The sequence below is a fragment of the Temnothorax curvispinosus genome, unplaced genomic scaffold (genome assembly GCF_003070985.1).
Source record: "Temnothorax curvispinosus isolate PA1 unplaced genomic scaffold, ASM307098v1 QBEX01017163.1, whole genome shotgun sequence".
Lineage (NCBI taxonomy): Eukaryota > Metazoa > Arthropoda > Insecta > Hymenoptera > Formicidae > Temnothorax > Temnothorax curvispinosus.
The window spans coordinates 101,007-119,616 of record NW_020226943.1 but is presented as its reverse complement, the minus strand read 5'-3'; the positions used below and the strand labels follow the sequence as shown (position 1 = coordinate 119,616).

The following is an 18,610-nucleotide window of genomic DNA, read 5'->3' as shown; positions in this document are numbered from 1 at the left end:
ATACACCTCCACGTATAGATCATTACATATTTAAGCAAATTATTCACATCGTCAGCGGTGGACAGAACGCAAAAAAGACTCTGATCGCTCTTTTTTTTTTTAAATTACAAGAACTACTTCTTTGTGGTACTGCGCACACAGTAAGATAAAAATATTTAATGAGCAACTGCCATTGATCATTCGCCTAAGGGAGATATTTACTTTACGACCCTAGAATCTTCCAGTCTATACGCAAGTTTTCAACAACGTACATCAAACTGTGGTTGAAGAATATAATTTCAGTGAAAGCATATGTTCTATATACAGTGACAAGAGTATCTCCAGGTTTTGATGCCCTGGCTTGTACATAAACAACAGCAGAGAAAGAAATTATGGCGAGTAAACGTACGATTAATCGCACGGTAGAACTTATGCTGACTATGTTCGGTGTCTGGCCAGGTATATCATGCGTACTACTCTACAGAGTGTTTTGGATGATTACGTTAGCCATTAATCAATTCTTGCACTACCGGTACTTTGTAACACATTTTCATTTCGACAATCTTTTCGACTTGATGGACTGTTTGAGTAGCTTCTTGGCGCATGTAAAACTGACCGTTAAACTCATGATCTTCTCGTTAAAACAGCGGTAAGGGCCACTTGAAAAAATTAACTGTTGGAAAATTTTGTAAAGAAAGGCAAAAATAACATTGCGGAAATGTGCTACAATTATTTCGAAACACTCGATCGTTTGTAGAAAATTTATCGAAATCTTAACGATGACAGCGGAAGATTGGAAAGATTGTGATAACACTGACGTTGAGTTGCGCGAAACGGCAAGGAAAGCGAAACTATCGAGTCGTATTTGTAATGGATTAATTATTCTTCATACAATCGCCGCGTTTGCATACGTCGTTGGCATTCTCTTAGCCGATGCCGACGTCACAGATCCAACAGCTGAACTGCCACTCATGATGAAAATGGAATATCCCTTCGGTATAGACACGCAACGCAAGTACAGACTGGTATTAGCTACGCAATTCGTTTTCGTGATGGTGTGCAGTTGGGGAGCTGGTTTATTCAACGCCTTGTTTCTAACTCTGGTAACCCGCACCTACATAAGCAAGTATCGTGAGCAAAATATAATTATATTTATAATTAGTGCCCATGTCAATTAATCCATATAAATGTTAAGCTGCAAATTCGAGAAAAATTGAATATCAATCTATTTCAGTTTTTAATTCGCATGCGTGCATTTTTATTCCTATCTTTATAGATAAAAATATATAATTGTAATCACGTTGTCATAAATGACAGAGTTTTGATTTCTAGACTCTCCACGTGGGCAGTCAAATAAACATCCTGCTTTGCTGGTTGACGGAAGTCGGATATAAGGACATTAATAATAGAACGAATGAATCATTCTTCACTGGCATGGCAAAAATTATCCGGAAACATCAAAGTATTATCAATCTCTCAGAAAAAATTGAAAATCTTTATTCGTACATAGCCTTGCTGCAATTCACATCAAATACGGTCATGATTTGCTCATTGGGATTTCTGATAGTAACTGTGAGTAAACATATTAATATTAAAATTTCAAATATAAAAATATGTATACCACTTTAGAGTCAATTACATGAGCGAACTTTTCATGCATTAATCTTTATTATGTATACATATATCGTTTTAATTAATTTATTATTTTCATTTTTAACTTTTTATACGTAAATATGTTCATTTTCAATTCTGTTTCAACATTGCAGGCAATCGGAAGTCCCGATGCCAGTGAAAAAATAGTGAGGTCGCTTTTATTTTACGCTGTAACAAATCTCGAAGCATTTATATTTTGCTTCGCTGGAGAATATCTAAGCAATAAGGTTAGCAACAAAAAAAAGATTAATGTGATATTAATAAAAGAGACACGTAGATATTCCTATGTTTGTTGTACAACTAATATATTATATGTATATTAAAGAAATACTGTAGAATTCTTTCTGTTATTAATTTTATTTTTATAGAGCAAAGCGATAGGAAACGCAGCGTACAATTCTGCTTGGTACGATATGAAAGCTAAGGACAGTCGGGTTCTATTGTTTATAATTTTAAGATCGCAAAGGCAATTGCAACTTACAGCGGGCAAGATGGCTGTTCTTTCTTTAGAATACTTCACAACTGTAAGATACGTGATAATTATAAAAAAACATATCTTAATTAAAACTTTTATATATACTATGCCATAGTTACCTATATTTTTGTTATCGATCATAATATTTCTGGTATTTAACATAGCGAATAATAATATTAATATATTTTAAAGTAGGTTTTCCTAGGATATAAATTTCTTTACATATATATATCATAATGTACAATATTATTTTTTATCGCTAATGAGGACAACATTTTTACAGATCATGAAGGCTTCGGGATCGTATTTGTCAGTACTGCTGGCAATGAAATGAACGCCTTAATATCCATCATGTGTATATATATATATATATATATATATATATATACATAATAAATATTTTTTTAATGTATACTTTTAGACTAATGTAATATACACAGTTACTAACTGATATAGAAAACTGTAATACAGAAGTCGCGATATTCCTTTCGCTAGTGTGGGCCAAACTATGTGTATCTATACGGCTTTTGTGTAGAACATAGGTTTTTAATCCTCCAAATAAATTTTCGTGCATATAAACACATTGGCCCGTATTCTGAACGCACTTTTATCGATAAATGCGCGCATGACTGCACACGCATTTTTGCTTATGCACTTTATGCACTTATTTATTTCTTGTAATTATCACCATCGCACATAGATACGCTGCGAATTGCATGCGAGAAAACTCACATACTTTCGTAATGGTTGGGTTTCTTTTTTTCGCTGTTTAAAAAAAATCTATCATATCAAATTTCAGTCAATTTGATAGACACCATTACCGATCGGCTTTCTGCAATTTGATAACATCTGACACTTTAGTAACAATAGATTTAAAAAAAAAAAGTCAGTGGACAGATATAAAAAAGTGGAAACCAAAAAAGTATAGAACAAATTCCTATATGAACACCATCAATCCATCTATAGAATTTCCACTTCTTATTTTGGAAATATTGCCGGACTTACTGTACATTTCATTCTGTGACAGCTTTAAACGATTACTATCTTGGCCAATCTTTTCATTATCTTATGCACTCAACCGTACGCGATCAATTTTTCTCATGTATGACTCAAGTGTAACTTCGAGTTTTAACCAATTTTTTTTAATTCATCATTTTCTAGATTAATCAATAGTGAGACGTATAACAATTATAAATTGATACAAAGGTATTAAAAGTATTTCACAGAAAAAGATACTACGTTATTTTTAATTATATAATATGTGAATTGTGAATGTCTCACATAAAAGATATCTTTTGACAGGTGCTCTTCAAAACTTTTTCCGGAGTATGATGAACTTCTTCATTTATGTGAGAGAGATTGATATATCACAAGCATCGAGAACTCGAAGAGTCGTACGAGTAATATACATCCACGATACTTAATAATTTTACAATATATTTTCCCTTGCTTTATGCCTCATGTCTCATATATTTTACTGATACCTTAGGGCAAATATAATTTTAGTATGCAATCGCGTACGGTACACAATGTTTCATATGGTACTCTAAATTATTAAAGTAAATAAGTCGCGCAAATGCGTAGTGAGCGACTCACATAAAAAAAATTCTAAGAAGTTTAGACATTATAACAGTTTAACGACATTTTTTGCACTGTTTATTGTGCAATCACCTAGCCATTTTCTTTTAGCTTTTTCCCTCGAATTTTTTTCTGTCCTCTAGATCTTGAAACCTTTTCAAAGATCATTAAATGCAACTTGCCACTGGATATACGCATATCCAGTGGCATCTATACGCCGCGTATAGATCATTACGTATTTAAGCAAATTAGCGGAGAAAACGCACGACCACTCTGTTCGCTCCCTCTTTCTTTTTAAATTGCAAGAGGCTATTTCTGCTTAGGGTGCACACAGCAGGATAATAATATTTAATGAGCAACTGCTATTGATCAATTGCTTAACGGAGATATTTACTTCACAATGCTCCTAGAAATTGCCAGTCTTCACGCAAATTTTCCACAACGTTCATAAACTGTGGTTGGAGAATATCATTTGAGCGAGAACATATGTTTTATTTCGACGAGAGTGTTTCTTACAGTGGAATTTGGTGTCCGGGCTTTTACATAGACAATACTAGAGATAAAGATTATGACGACTAGACGTACGATCAATCGCATGATGCAACTCATGCTGATCATGTTCGGTTACTGGCCAGGTATATCATGCGTGCTATTCTACAGAATGTTTTGGATGACAACGCTAGCAATTACTGAATACTTTCATTGCCAGTACTTTGTAATGCATTTTCGTTTCCATAACCTTTTCAACTTGATGGATTGTTTGAGTAGCTTTTTGGCGTTTATAAAACTGTTCTCTAAGCTCTTAATTTTCTGGTTGAAACAGCGGTAAGAGACATTTAATAAATTAAACCATTAGTACTTTGTAAAAGAAAGGATAATAACATTCTGAAAATATACAGTAGCTATCTCGAAATACTTAATTAACTTGACCGTTTATAGAACATTTTTCGAAATCTTAACGATGATGGCAAAAGACTGGAGTGATTGCGATAACACTGGCGTTGAGTTGCGCGAAACGGCAAGGAAAGCGAAATTATCGAGTCGTATTGGCAATGGAATAATTATTCTTCAGACAATGGCCACGCTTGCATACGTCATTGGCATTTTCCTGGCGTCGTTCGACGTCGACGTCACCGATCGAACAGTTGAACTGCCTCTAATTTTTAAAATGGAATACCCCTTCGTTATAGATACGCAACGCAAATACAGACTGGTATTAGCTACGCAATTCCTTTCCGTAGCAATGTGCAGTTGGAGTGCTAATTTATTCAACGCGTTGTTTTTAACTCTGGTAACCTGCACCTGCATAAACAAGTATTATAAGCAATATATAATTATATTCATAATTAATAACCTACAACAAATTATCTATATAAATGTTAGACTGTAAATTCGAGAAAAATTAAATACGTATATCAGATTCTAATTTGCCGATGTGCATTTTGTAAAAATTATTTTCTATAACATTCCTAATGTTTATAGGTAAATTAAGCAATTGTAATCACGTTTGATTTATAGACTCTACACGTGGGCAGTCAAATAAACATCCTGATTTGCTGGTTGGGAGAAGTTGGATCTAAAGATATCGAGAAAACGCATGACCGGCATGACTCATTCGTTACTGTCATTACGAAGATTGTTCGGAAACATCAAAAAATTATTAATCTCTCAGAGAACATTGAAAATCTCTATTCATATATCGCTTTGGTGCTATTCATATCAAATACGGTGATGATTTGCTCATTAGGATTTCTCGTTGTAACCGTGAGTAAACTTGTTATAATTTTAAATGTAAAAATATATATTCCATTTTAGAGTAAATTACATGAGTTAACTTTTTATGCATTAATCTCTATTATGTATACATACCTGTATCATTTTAATTAATTTATTATTTTTATTTACAACTTTATTCATGCATAAATGTGTTCGTTTTCAATTATGTTCCAACATTGTAGGCAATCGGAAGCCCCGACGCCAGTAAACAAATAACGAGGTCTATTTTATTTTACATTGTAACAAGCCTTGAAGCATTTGTATTTTGCTTCGCTGGAGAATATCTGAGCAAAAAGGTTAGCAACGAAAGATTACCGTGATAATAATAATAAAAGAAACATGTATAAGATATTCCCTACATGGAAAGAACGGTTTTGCTGCAGTATCTAAAAATTTATCTTGATACAGAACTGAAAATAATTTTGTTGCACCATCAAAATAATTATGTAGAGTACTCAACTGATTGCTAAAATGCCAAAATTTTTTACAGCGTTATCATCATACTGATCAGTGACCTACTATAATTATTTGGATGGTGCAACAAAATTATTTTAATTTTTGTATCAAGGTAAATTTTTAGATACTTCAGCAAAACCGTTCTTTCCGTGTGTGTTTGTTATTAAAACTAATATTATAAAGAGCAATACTATAAAATTCTTTCTGTTATTAATTTTTTTTTCATAGAGCAAAGCGATCGGAAACGCAGCGTACAATTCCGCTTGGTACGACATGAAAGCTAAAAATAGGCAGGTTCTGTTGTTTATAATTTTAAGATCGCAAAGGCAATTGCAGTTTACAGCGGGCAAGATGGCTGTTCTCTCCTTAGAATACTTCACAACTGTAAGATACGTAATTAATAATTATTTAAAAAAAAACATCTTAATTGAAACTTTTAAGTGCAATGACATAGTTACCTATGTTTTTGTTATCTACCATAATATTTCTGGTATTTAACATACATTTGTACATAACAAATAATTATTATCGTTTGAAGTAAATCTTTCTAGCATATAATTTTTTCACATATATTGTTCTTTATCGCTAATGAGGGCAACATTTTTGTAGATTATGAAAGCTTCGGGATCGTATTTATCAGTACTGCTGGCAATGAAATAAGCGCGCCGTAATATATATCCTTCCTAAATAATAGTCGTCAAGTAACGAACCAAAATCATATCTGTTGATTTCTCTAATTAAAAAACCATATTAGGACACAGTATATACATACGTATACATATATATTATTGTATATATATATATATATGTATGTATGTAGAATGTATGTATATATATACACACACATAAATATTTTTTAAATGTATACTTCTAGACCAACGTAATATGCATAATTACTATCTGTATACAAAAAATTACAACACAAAAATCGTAATATTCTTTTCGTGTGAAGAACTTTGTTCTTCTGCGGCTACTGTCTGTGACACAGATTCTCAATCCTTTAAATAAATCCGCTCACATAAACACATTTTATATTTAAGCCATGGCATATTTATCTAAATACTCTAAGCACTTGTTAATTTTTGTTAAATACCACCACACCCCCCCATACATAGATGCACTGCTGATAGCCATGTATGCGAGATAACTCATATGCTTTCGTAACACTTCGATTTCACCGCTGCTTTTCCACTGTCCTAACGAATGAACTTCAAAAACTTTTTGCAAAGTATGCTGAACTTCTACATTTATATGAAAGAGGTTGGTAGATCACAAGTATCGAGAACTGGAAGAGTCGTACGAGTGATTTACACACACGATACTTGATAATTTTATATTTTTCTTCGCTATATGCCTACATCTCAAACTTTTTAATTTTATTGAGACCTTAGGGCAAATATAATTTTAGTATACAATCGCGTACGGTCTACAATGTTTCATATGGTACTCTACATTATTAAAGCAAATAAGTCGCGCAAATGCGCAGTGAGCGACTCACATGAAAGAAATTCTAAGAAGTTAAGACATTATGACAGTTTAACGACGTTTTTTGCACTGTTTATTGTGCAATCACCTGACCATTTTCTTTAGTTTTTCCCCTCGAATTTTTTATCTGTCCTCTAAGTCTTGAAACTTTTTCGAAGATTACTAGATGCGACTGGCCACTGGATATACGCATGTCGCCGCGTATAGATCATTACGTATTTAAGCAAATTATTCACGATCGTGCATTGTTAGCGGAGGAAACGTACGACCACTCTGTTCGCTCTCTTTTTTTTTAAATTGCAAGAGGCTATTTCTTCTTAGGGTGCACACAGCAGGATAATAATATTTAATGAGCAACTGCTATTGATCAATTGCCTAACGGAGATATTTACCTCACAATGCTCCTAGAATTTGCCAGTCTACATGCAAATTTTCCACAACGTTCATCAACATGTGGTTGGAAAATAACATTTGAGCGAGAGCATATGTTCTATTTCGACGAGGGCGTTTCTAATAGTGGTGTTTCTTGGTGTCCGGGCTTGTACATAGACAATACTAGAGAAAAAGATTATGACGAGTAGACGTACGCTCAATCGCACGGTCGAACTCATGCTGACCATGTTCGGTTACTGGCCAGGTATATCATGCGTGCTATTCTACAGAATGTTTTGGATGATAACACTAGCAATTACTGAATACTTTCATTGCCAGTACCTTGCAATGCATTTTCGTTTCCTTAATCTTTTCGACTTGATGGATTGTTTGAGTAGCTTCTTGGCATTTATAAAAATGTCTTTTAGGCTCTTTATTTTCTGGTTGAAACAGCGGTAAGAAACACTTAATAAATTTTGTAAAGAAAAGGATAATACCATTCTAAAAATATGCAATAGCTATCTCGAAATACTTGATCGTTTGTAGGACATTTTTCGAAATCTTAACGATGACGGCAGAAGACTGGAATGATTATGATAACACTGGCGTTGAGTTGCGCGAAACGGCAAGGAAAGCAAAACTATCGAGTTATATTTGCAATGGAATAATTATTCTTCATACAATCGCCTCGCTTGCATACGTCATTGGCATTATCCTGGCCGATGCCGACGTCACCGATCAAACGGCTGAACTGCCTCTTATTTTAAAAATGGAATACCCCTTCGTTATAGACACGCAACGAAAGTACAGACTGGTATTAGCTACGCAACTCATTTTCGTGATGGTGGGCAGTTGGGGAGCTGGTTTATTCAACGCCTTGTTTCTGACTCTGGTAACCTGCACCTACATAAGCAAGTATCGTGAGCAAAATATAATTATATTCATAATTAGTGCCCATGTCAAATGATCCATATAAATGTTAGGCTGCAAATTTGAGAAAAATTGAATACCAATTTATTTCAGTTTTTAATTCGCACGCGTGCATTATTATTCCCATTTTTATAGATAAAATATATAATTGTAATCACGTTGTCATAAATAACAGAATTTTGATTTATAGACTCTACACGTGGGCAGTCAAATAAACATCCTGCTTTGCTGGTTGAGGGAAGTCGGATCTAAAGATATCGAGATAACGCATGACTCATTCGTTACTACCATGATAAAAATTGTTCGGAAACATCAAAAAATTATCAACCTCTCGGAGAACATTGAAAATCTTTATTCATATATCGCTTTGTTGCAATTCACATCAAATATGGTAATGATTTGCTCATTGGGATTTCTCACTGTAACCGTAAGTAAACTTATTAAATTTCAAATGTAAAAATATGTGTTCTCTACTTTCGAGTCAGTCACTTTGGTTTGTTGTTTATACTTTGATCTTTGTATGTATCATATTAACACTGCGCGGACACTGTGTTTTTGGAGCACTCACTCGGACACCCTAGGACTTTTAAGAATGAAGGGTTCTGAAAAACGTTTCTGTTACAAAAAAATCTATAAAAATTCGTGTATTATACGGTTTCAAAAAGTGATTTCTATATTTACATAAGCCGGAACTGTTGCAATTCGCTTCGCAAGCGCTGCCATTCCTGTGAAAATCATAAATATAAAATCGACTATGCCTTAAAAGTCCGCCCACAGTGTCCGCATAGTGTTAATTAATTTATTATGATTATCTAAATTACTATTTATAATTTTCCATGCATGAATGTGTTTTCATTCTGTTTCAACATTGCAGGCTATCGGAAGCCCCGACGCCACTGAAAAAATTGTGAGGTCTCTTTTATTTTACACTATAACTAATCTCGAAGCGTTTATATTTTGCTTCGCTGGAGAATATCTTAGCAATAAGGTTAGCAAAAAAAGATTACTGTGATCCACTTTTAAAAAGAGCATTTCATCGATCATTTACTCGAATCTATCGAAGTATTGTTGTTGCTTTTCCACGATGCCGATTAATTTTCACGTTGCGCTTACTTCATGAGCGGCTGTCATGGCATATTTTGACAGTTGTGTGGTAAAAGTGTAATAGTAACAGTAAAATATTAAAGCTAAATAGCACGCGCGTAGCGCGCCTCTGTGATCTCAAGTAATAATAAAAGAAACATGTAGATATTCCTGTGCTTGTTGTAACTAATATTAATGTATAGAGAAATATATTGTAGAAGAAAAATATTGTAGAATTCTTTCTGTTACTAATTTTATTTTTATAGAGCAAAGCGATCGGAAACGCAGCGTACAATTCTGCTTGGTATGATATGAAAGCTAAGGATAGTCGGGTTCTATTGTTTATCATTTTAAGATCGCAGAGGCAATTGCAGTTTACAGCGGGCAAGATGGCTGTTCTCTCCTTCGAATACTTCACAACTGTAAGATACGTAATAATTATTCAAAAAAACATATCTTAATTGAAACTTTTATGTACAATAATTATTACCTATATTTTTGTTATTTATCATAATATATCTGATATTTGACCTAGCGAATAATATTATTATTATTTAATGTAGATTTTTCTAGCATATAAATTTTTTCACATATCATAATAATGCACATTGTTCTTTATCGCTAATAAGGACAACATTTTTATAGATCATGAAGGCCTCGGGATCGTATTTATCAGTATTGCTGGCAATGAAATAAACGCCTTGATATACATAATAAATATTTTTTTAAATGTATACCTTTAGATCAACGTAATATACACAGTTAATAACTGATATAATGAAAACCGTAACATAAAAATCGTGATATTCTTTTCGCTAGTGTGAGCCGAAATATGTGTACCTATACGGTTTTTGTGTAGAACACAGCTTTTTAATCCTCCAAATAAATTTCCGTGCATATGAACACATTGGTCACCGCTGCACATGTTATTTTGCTTATGCACTCTATGTTGTTGATTTCTTGTAAATATCACCATCGCACACAGATACGCTGCGAATTGCATGCGAGAAAACGCACATACTTTCGTAACGGTTGGGTTTCTTCACTGTTTCTCCACTGCTCCGGTGCATGAGGTTCGAAACTTTTCCGAAGTACGCTGAAATACGACTGACTGTCGGCCGTGCACGTCGCCGCGATCGCGTTCGCACGAATCATTGCATATTTAAATACGCGATTACATCACCGCGCTCGAGGAAAAATGACAAGGGCAGGACCCTACGTGTTCTCCCTCATCTTGTATCAATGTTGTGAGAAGCTACGGTAAGCGTATACAAGCGAGGGCTGCATACGACGCAAAAAAAAATTTAATGAGATAATACTCCCATTGATCGATCCTGGTAGGCAGCGTCCATTTGATGATCTCGTAGAACTTCCCTGTCTTTACGTAGATATTCAAGTTCAGAATACACATCAAAAGTCCTCATTGGCAAATACGTTGAGTGACAAAGAGAGAAAGATAAAAAAAGAACACAGTTCCTTCACCTTCCTGAAAAAGCGTTTGTCCTGTTAAGTATAAATAAATACTATCCCTCGCTTAAAAAAGAGAGCAAAAGAGAAATAAATTATAATTACGACGCGTAGAAGTACAATTACCTAGGAAGAACAAAAAAGTCCAAATGATGCCAATTTAACATCATATCGACCAAACTGCGACATTTACTGGTCAATATGACGTTAAATTAATATCATTTTGACATTTCTGTTCTCCTTGGGTAATCACACGTTACATTATTTAAAGTTCACTCTGTGCGATATATGATCAGGCACGTCGTGTATTATGATCTGCAAAGCGTAAAAGATTATCACGTTAGCACGAGATGAATTTTGCCATTACCGTTATCTTTTAATGCATATAAACTCTAACGATTTTTTTAATTTGATGTACCGTTTTAGTAGATTTATAACGCAAATAAATTTACGATTAAATTGATTACATTCTTGCTGAATGAACGGTAAGTAACGCTATCCTTAATATATATATATATTATATATAATTTGCATATGTATTACTCAACAATAATTCGACGAATAAACGATACCCAACATAATTCTCTGTCGATATCTTCTATATATTTAGTGCATCTATATTATAATTAATATATATATAAATAAGAAAATATTTAAACATTTAAAAATATTTGCTATTTTTAAAAATTTTGTCGATAAGTGCATACTTTTTTTACTTCTTTCGAATATATGAGAATAACAAAAATAGAATATAGTTTATATAGAAATTAAAAACAAAAATATATAAATGTTAATTTAACTATAGAAATGCTTTGTAATATGCTTCTCTATATAAGCTTCTGTCTAACAACTTCTGTGTGTTACAGCATATACAGGTGGTGGAATTATTTATGATACCAATAAATAATTTCTAGAAAATTCATCAAGATCTTGACGATGATAACAGAAGATTGGAACAATTGCGCATACTAGCCAAATTAGCAGACCGTATCACTAATGAGATGTTCATTTTTCACACGTTGACGATCGTTGCGTATAGTATTGGCACCTTTTTGGCTGACGTCGACGTTGCCAATCAATCCGAATTACGTCTTCTCTTAAAGGTGAAGCTTCCTGTCGACATAAACACAAAACGCATGTATAAAACGCTATTGACCATGCAATTCGTGCATCTGATTATGTCCGATTGTGGAACGGGTCTACTGAACGCCTTGCTCTTAACTTTGGTAAGTTGCAATGCGTGCGAAATGCACTTGTCATAAATAATACAATTTTATACGGATAAAAAAAATGGAAACAAAAAAAGTATAGAACACCATCGACCGATCTATATATAGAATTTCCGCTTCTTATTTTTGCAATATTGCCGGACTCACTGTACACTTCATTCTGTAGACTGATTTGGATTACCATCTTGGCCACTTTTTTCATTATCGATATTTTATTATGCTCTCATACACGATCGATTTTTCTAATGTATGACAATTAAGTACAACTTTTAACCAATTTTTTTTTTAATTTATGTAGCTTCAGTCATTTTCTGGCTTAATCAGTGGTGAAACGTATAACAGTTATAATTTGATACAAAGGTATTAAAAGTATTTCACAAAAAAGAATACTACGTTATTTTTAATAATTTTATTTTTTCCTTTGCTCTATGCCTTACATCTCATACCTTTTACCGTGACCTAAGGGCAAATATAATTTTAGATATGCAATCGCGTACAGTACGCAATATGTTTCATATGGTACTCGGTACTCTGAATTATTAAAGCAAATAAGTCGCGGAAATGCGCAGTGAGCGACTCACATTAAAGAAATTCTAAGAAGTTAAGACATTATAACAGTTTAATGACATTTGTGCACGGTGTTTTGCGCAATTACCTGGCCATTTCCTTTGGCTTTTTCTCTCGAGAATCTCTTTTCTGTTCTCTAGATCTTAAAACTTTTTCAATTATCACTGGATGTGACTTGATATACGCACTGGATATACGCACATCGCCACGTATAGATCATTACATATTTAAGCAAATTATTCACGAGTGCATTGTCAGCAGAGAAAACGCAAGACCACTCTGTTCGCTCTCTTTTTTTTTAAATTGCAAAAGGCTATTTCTTCTTAGGGTGCACACAGCAGAATAAAAATATTTAATGAGCAACTGCTATTGATCAGTTGCTTAACGGAGATATTTACTTCACAATGCCCCTAGAATTTTTCAGTCTTCACGCAAATGTTCCACAACACACATCAAACTGTGGTTGGAGAACATCATTTGAGCGAGAGCATATGTTTCTTATACTTCCACGAGAGTGTTTCTAACAGAATTTGGTGCCCGGGCTTGTACATAGACAATACTAGAAAAAAAGATTATGACGAGTAAACGTACGATCAATCGCACGCTACAACTCATGCTGATCATGTTCGGTTACTGGCCAGGTATATCATGCGCACTACTCAACAGAGTGTTTTGGATGATAATTATAGGAATTACTGAATTCGGTCATTGCCTGTACTTTGTAATGCATTTTCGTTTGCATAACCTTTTCAACTTGATGGATTGTGTGAGTAGCTTCTTGGCGGTTATAAAACTGTTCACTAGACTCTTCACTCTCTGGTTGAAACAGCGGTAAGAGACATTTAATAAATTAAACCATTAGAACTTTGTAAAAAAAAAAGATAATAACATTCTGAAAATATGCAGTAACTATCTCAAAATATTTGATCGTTTGTAGGAAATTTCTTGAAATCTTGACGATGATGGCAAAAGACTGGAATGATTGCGATAACACTGGCATTGAGTTGCGCGAAACGGCAAGGAAAGCGAAACTATCGAGTCGTATTAGCAATGGATTAATTATTCTTCAGACAATAACCACGTCTGCATACGTCATTGGCATTCTCCTGGCATCGTTCCATGTCGACGTCACCGATCGAACGCTTGAACTGCCTCTCATTTTTAAAATGGAATACCCCTTCGTTATAGACACGCAACGCAAGTACAGACTGGTATTAGCTACGCAACTCCTTTCCGTAGCAGTGTGCAGTTGGAGCACTGGTTTATTCAACGCGTTGTTTCTAACTCTGGTAACCTGCATAAACAAGTATTATATGCAATATATACACAGTAAAAAATAAAACATAATTTTAACATTTTTTACATGAATGCAAGTCCACTCTAAATTTTAAGTTAAAATGACTCATTCATCATGTGTTACTTGTTGACAAATTAGAAGTGAAATTAGAAGTGTTAATTAATTAACACTATACTTTACATTTATATTTGTTCTTTTGACTTTATTTTTTAAGTTATATTAACACATGATATTAAGGCTCCTGGGTAGTCACCGCGGCCATATTGGATTTTTACTATCGAGGCGAGGAAAACACCTAATTTTAAGTTGCGGTATTCTCCGAAATAAAAAGACATTTCAATAAAAAATCACGACAGATCGTTTCAGCACACTTCAAAAATTGACCGGATACTATCCTTTTCCCTCGACAATAAACAAACAGCCATAAAACGAAGCCTAAACATACGGAAAACAAGCCGTTTGACGACTATCGAAAGGAGTGGTGAATGTTCCTTCCGCATATATATTTCTTGCAAATCTTACCATACGGTCAATTTTACGAGTTTTACGAATACGTTAAACGTTAGAGCACAAGTACAGAGCAAATAATAAAGAAATATACCGCAACTTAAAATAAGGTTGTCAACATGTCACAAGACAAAATTCTCCATTGGAGAGAGTGAGAGGAGAGAGTTCTTATTTCTGCCGCGACGGTACGGCGCTACCGTCAACGCAGAGTTCTCGGCTCAGGGACCAGGAGCCTTAATTATTTTATTTAAATTATGTGTAATAAAAACATTTAATTTTAGTAAATTTAATTATTTTGTATGTCAAAGTTTACAATTACTTGAAAATTTACGTTTAATTTTTGTTTATGTGTTAAAATAACTTTAAGACGTGTTGATTTTTTAAAGTAATTGTGTTAAAAAAACTCAAAATAATATTTAATTTTTAAATGACATAGTGTTAAGTTATCACGTTGACATAAATGTAACACACGAAAATGTTAAAGAAAAAATAACATAGCTGTTGTATGTTATTTTTATATTGAAATAATAATTATAATCAAATCTTGGTGACACAAGAAAATTTTAACATATGGACCGCTATGTACACACGATTTTTTACTGTGTAATTATATTCATAAATAATAACACAACAAATTATCTATATAAATGTCAGACTGTAAATTCAAGAAAAATTAAATACGTATATCAGATTCTAATTCGCCAATGTGCATTTTTTAAAAATTATTTCTTATAACATTCCTGGTCTTTATAGGTAAAGTAAACAATTGTAATCACGTTTGATTTAATAGACTCTACACGTGGGCAGTCAAATAAACATCCTGATTTGTTGGTTGAAAGAAGTTGGATCTAAAGATAACGAGAAAACACATGACTCATTCGTTACTGTCATTACGAAGATTGTTCGGAAACATCAAAAAATCATTAACCTCTCAGAGAACATTGAAAATCTCTATTCATATATCGCTTTGGTGCAATTCTTATCAAATACGGTGATGATTTGCTCAATAGGATTTCTTGTTGTAACCGTGAGTAAACTTATTATAATTTTAAATATAAAAATATGTATTCTCTCTCTCCATTTTAGAGTCAATTACATGAGTTAACTTTTCATGCATTAATCTCGATTATGTATACATATATCATTTTAATAAATTTATTAATTTCATTTTTAACTTTTCATGCGTAAATATGTTCATTTGCAATTCTGTTTTAACATTGCAGGCAATCGGAAGTCCCAATGCCAGTGTAAAAATAGTGAGGTCTCTTTTATTTTACGCTGTAACAAATCTCGAAGCGTTTATATTTTGCTTCTCTGGAGAATATCTAAGCAATAAGGTTAGCAACGGAAAAAAGATTAATGTGATAACAATAAAAAAGACATGTATATATTCCCTGCACGGAAAAAACGGTTTTGCTGAATCTAAAAATTTAGCTTGATACAGAACTGAAAATAATTTTGTTGCACTATCAAAATAATTATGTAGAGCACTCAAACTGATTGCTAAAATGCCAAAAATTTTTTTACAGTATTATCATCATACTGATCAGCGACCTACTATAATTATTTTGATAGTGCAACAAAATTATTTTCAGTTCCATCCACAGTTTCTGTATTAAGCTAAAGTTTTAGACAATTCAGCAAAACCGTTCTTTCCGTGTGTGTTTGTTGTTAGAACTAATATTATAAAATGCAATACTATAGAATTCTTTCTGTTATTAATTTTATTTTTATAGAGCAAAGCGATCGGAAACGCAGCGTACAATTCCGCTTGGTATGACATGAAAGCTAAAGATAGGCGGGTTCTATTATTTATAATTTTAAGATCGCAAAGACAATTGCAGTTTACAGCGGGCAAGATGGCTGTTCTCTCCTTAGAATACTTCACAACTGTAAGATACGTACAAAATAATTATAAAAAGAAAACATCTTAATTAAAACTTTTAAGTGCAATGACATAATTACCTATGTTTCTGTTATCTACCATAATATTTCTGGTATTTAACATACATTTGTATATAGCGAATAATTATTATCGTTTGAAGTAAATCTTTCTAGTATATAAATTTTTTCACATATGTTGTTCTTTATCGCTAACCGGGGCAACATTTTTGTAGATCATAAAAGCTTCGGGATCGTATTTATCGGTACTGCTGGCAATGAAATAAGCGCGTCGTAATGTATATCTTTCCTAAATATTAGTCACCAAGTAAACAAGATCATATCTGTTGATTTTTCTAATTAAGAAAACATATTAGGACACAGTATATACATACGTATATACATATATACATACGTATACATATATTATTGTATATATGTATATATATGTATGTATGTGTGTAGGATGTACGTACATGTACACACACACACACACACATAAATATTTTTTAAATCTATACTTCTAGACATCAACGTAATATACATAGTTAATAACTATAAACAGAAAATTGTAACATAAAAGTCATGACATTCTTCTTGCTAGTTTGAGAAAAATTATATAATGTACTTCTATAGCTTCTGTAGGACACAATTTCTGTACTCTTCAAATATATTTATGCGCATATGAACACATTCTACACATATGCATTTTTGCCTATGCATTCTACGCACTAGTTGATTTTATATAAATATTACCACTATAAATATAAATATTATCCTGCACCAATGCGCTGCAAACTGCCATGCATGCGAGATTTTCGTAACACTAGGGTTTCTCCGCTGCTTCTCCGCTACTCCAGCGCATGAACTTGAAAACTTTTCCGGAGTGCGCTAAAATATGACTGAACGTCGGACGTGTACGTCGCCACGTTCGCGTTCGCACGAATCATTGCATATTTAAATACACGATTACATCATCGACGTCCAAGGGAAGGAGAGATGACCCTACGTGTTCTCCCTCTTCTTGTATCAATGTTGCGAGAAGTTATGGTGCGTACACAAGCGAGGGCTGCATATGACGCGAAAAAAAAATTAATGAGATACTTCCATTGGTCGATCCTGGTAGGCAGCGTCCATTTGATGATCTCGTAGGACTTCCCTGTCTTTATGTAGATATTCCAGTTCAGAATACACATCAAAAGTCCTCATTGGCAAATACGTTGAGTGACAAAGAGAGAAAGATAAAAAAAACCACAGTTCTTTCACCTTCCTGAAAGAGCGTTTGTCCTGTTAAGTATAAATCAATACTATCCCTCGCTTAAAAAAGAGAGCGAAAGAGAAATAAATTATAATTACGACGCGTAGAAGTACAATTACCTAAGAAGAACAGAAAAGTCAAAATGATGCCAATGTAACATCATATCGACCAAATCTGCGACATTTACTGGTCAATATGACGTTAAATTAATATCATTTTGACATTTCTGTTCTCCTTGGGTAATCACACGTTACATTTTATGTTCACTCTGTGCGATATATGATCAGGCACGTCACGTATTATGATCTGCAAAGCGTAAAAGATTATCACGTTAGCACGAGATGAATTACCATTATCTTTTAATGCATATAAACTCTAACGATCTTTTTAATTTGATGTAGCGTTTTAGTAGATTTTTAACGCAAATAAAATTTACGGTTAAATTGATTACATTCTTGCTGAATGAATGGTAACGCTATTTTTAATATATATATGTGTATGTATATAATGTAATCAATTTAATCGTAAATTTTATTTGCGTTAAAAATTTACTAAAACGCTACATCAAATATATATATATATATATATATATATATATATATATATATATATATATA

At 33.3% G+C, this 18,610-nt stretch overlaps 4 protein-coding genes across 5 annotated transcripts in view; all 4 read left to right on the top strand.

The window, feature by feature from the left end:
• Window positions 1-238: 238 nt before the first annotated feature.
• On the top strand, window positions 239-2,456 carry LOC112467332 (odorant receptor 4-like). Its single transcript, XM_025035929.1, has 6 exons — window positions 239-628; window positions 737-1,082; window positions 1,312-1,551; window positions 1,746-1,859; window positions 2,001-2,156; window positions 2,391-2,456. The coding sequence occupies exons 1-6, from the start codon at window positions 372-374 to the stop codon at window positions 2,439-2,441; spliced, it is 1,164 nt and encodes a 387-aa protein (XP_024891697.1). The 5' UTR covers window positions 239-371; the 3' UTR covers window positions 2,442-2,456.
• Window positions 2,457-4,093: 1,637 nt separating this feature from the next.
• On the top strand, window positions 4,094-6,728 carry LOC112467331 (odorant receptor 4-like). The gene is made up of 6 exons (XM_025035928.1): window positions 4,094-4,510; window positions 4,625-4,976; window positions 5,204-5,449; window positions 5,644-5,757; window positions 6,146-6,301; window positions 6,527-6,728. Exons 1-6 carry the CDS (start codon window positions 4,254-4,256, stop codon window positions 6,575-6,577), a joined length of 1,176 nt encoding a protein of 391 aa, XP_024891696.1. The 5' UTR covers window positions 4,094-4,253; the 3' UTR covers window positions 6,578-6,728.
• A 1,066-nt stretch (window positions 6,729-7,794) lies between these two features.
• LOC112467333 (odorant receptor 85b-like) lies at window positions 7,795-10,958 on the top strand. Its single transcript, XM_025035930.1, has 6 exons — window positions 7,795-8,229; window positions 8,321-8,666; window positions 8,895-9,131; window positions 9,579-9,692; window positions 10,054-10,209; window positions 10,433-10,958. Exons 1-6 carry the CDS (start codon window positions 7,973-7,975, stop codon window positions 10,481-10,483), a joined length of 1,161 nt encoding a protein of 386 aa, XP_024891698.1. The 5' UTR covers window positions 7,795-7,972; the 3' UTR covers window positions 10,484-10,958.
• Window positions 10,959-13,130: 2,172 nt separating this feature from the next.
• LOC112467330 (odorant receptor 22c-like) overlaps window positions 13,131-18,610 on the top strand; it is an 11,039-nt gene continuing 5,559 nt past the window's right edge. The window contains exons 1-6 of one of the 2 annotated variants that reach the window (XM_025035925.1): window positions 13,132-13,881; window positions 13,988-14,339; window positions 15,645-15,881; window positions 16,078-16,191; window positions 16,591-16,746; window positions 16,972-17,062. In XM_025035925.1, coding sequence (XP_024891693.1) covers window positions 13,625-13,881; window positions 13,988-14,339; window positions 15,645-15,881; window positions 16,078-16,191; window positions 16,591-16,746; window positions 16,972-17,022 — 1,167 coding nt within the window. In that variant the 5' untranslated portion in view covers window positions 13,132-13,624 and the 3' untranslated portion in view covers window positions 17,023-17,062. Of the gene's footprint in view, window positions 13,882-13,987; window positions 14,340-15,644; window positions 15,882-16,077; window positions 16,192-16,590; window positions 16,747-16,971; window positions 17,063-18,610 lie in introns of those variants that run through there. The other variant, XM_025035927.1, reaches the window with a different exon arrangement.

Bases quoted from the DNA above. Each gene is read 5' to 3' on its own strand.
- LOC112467331 (XM_025035928.1), top strand. From the start codon at position 4,254: ATGACGACTAGACGTACGATCAATCGCATGATGCAACTCATGCTGATC. The intron at 4,511-4,624 runs GTAAGAGACATT...GACCGTTTATAG, and splicing joins ATTTTCTGGTTGAAACAGCG to AACATTTTTCGAAATCTTAA. The intron at 4,977-5,203 runs GTAACCTGCACC...TTTGATTTATAG, and splicing joins ACGCGTTGTTTTTAACTCTG to ACTCTACACGTGGGCAGTCA.
- LOC112467332 (XM_025035929.1), top strand. From the start codon at position 372: ATGGCGAGTAAACGTACGATTAATCGCACGGTAGAACTTATGCTGACT. The intron at 629-736 runs GTAAGGGCCACT...GATCGTTTGTAG, and splicing joins ATCTTCTCGTTAAAACAGCG to AAAATTTATCGAAATCTTAA. The intron at 1,083-1,311 runs GTAACCCGCACC...TTTGATTTCTAG, and splicing joins ACGCCTTGTTTCTAACTCTG to ACTCTCCACGTGGGCAGTCA.
- LOC112467333 (XM_025035930.1), top strand. From the start codon at position 7,973: ATGACGAGTAGACGTACGCTCAATCGCACGGTCGAACTCATGCTGACC. The intron at 8,667-8,894 runs GTAACCTGCACC...TTTGATTTATAG, and splicing joins ACGCCTTGTTTCTGACTCTG to ACTCTACACGTGGGCAGTCA. The intron at 9,693-10,053 runs GTTAGCAAAAAA...TTATTTTTATAG, and splicing joins GAGAATATCTTAGCAATAAG to AGCAAAGCGATCGGAAACGC.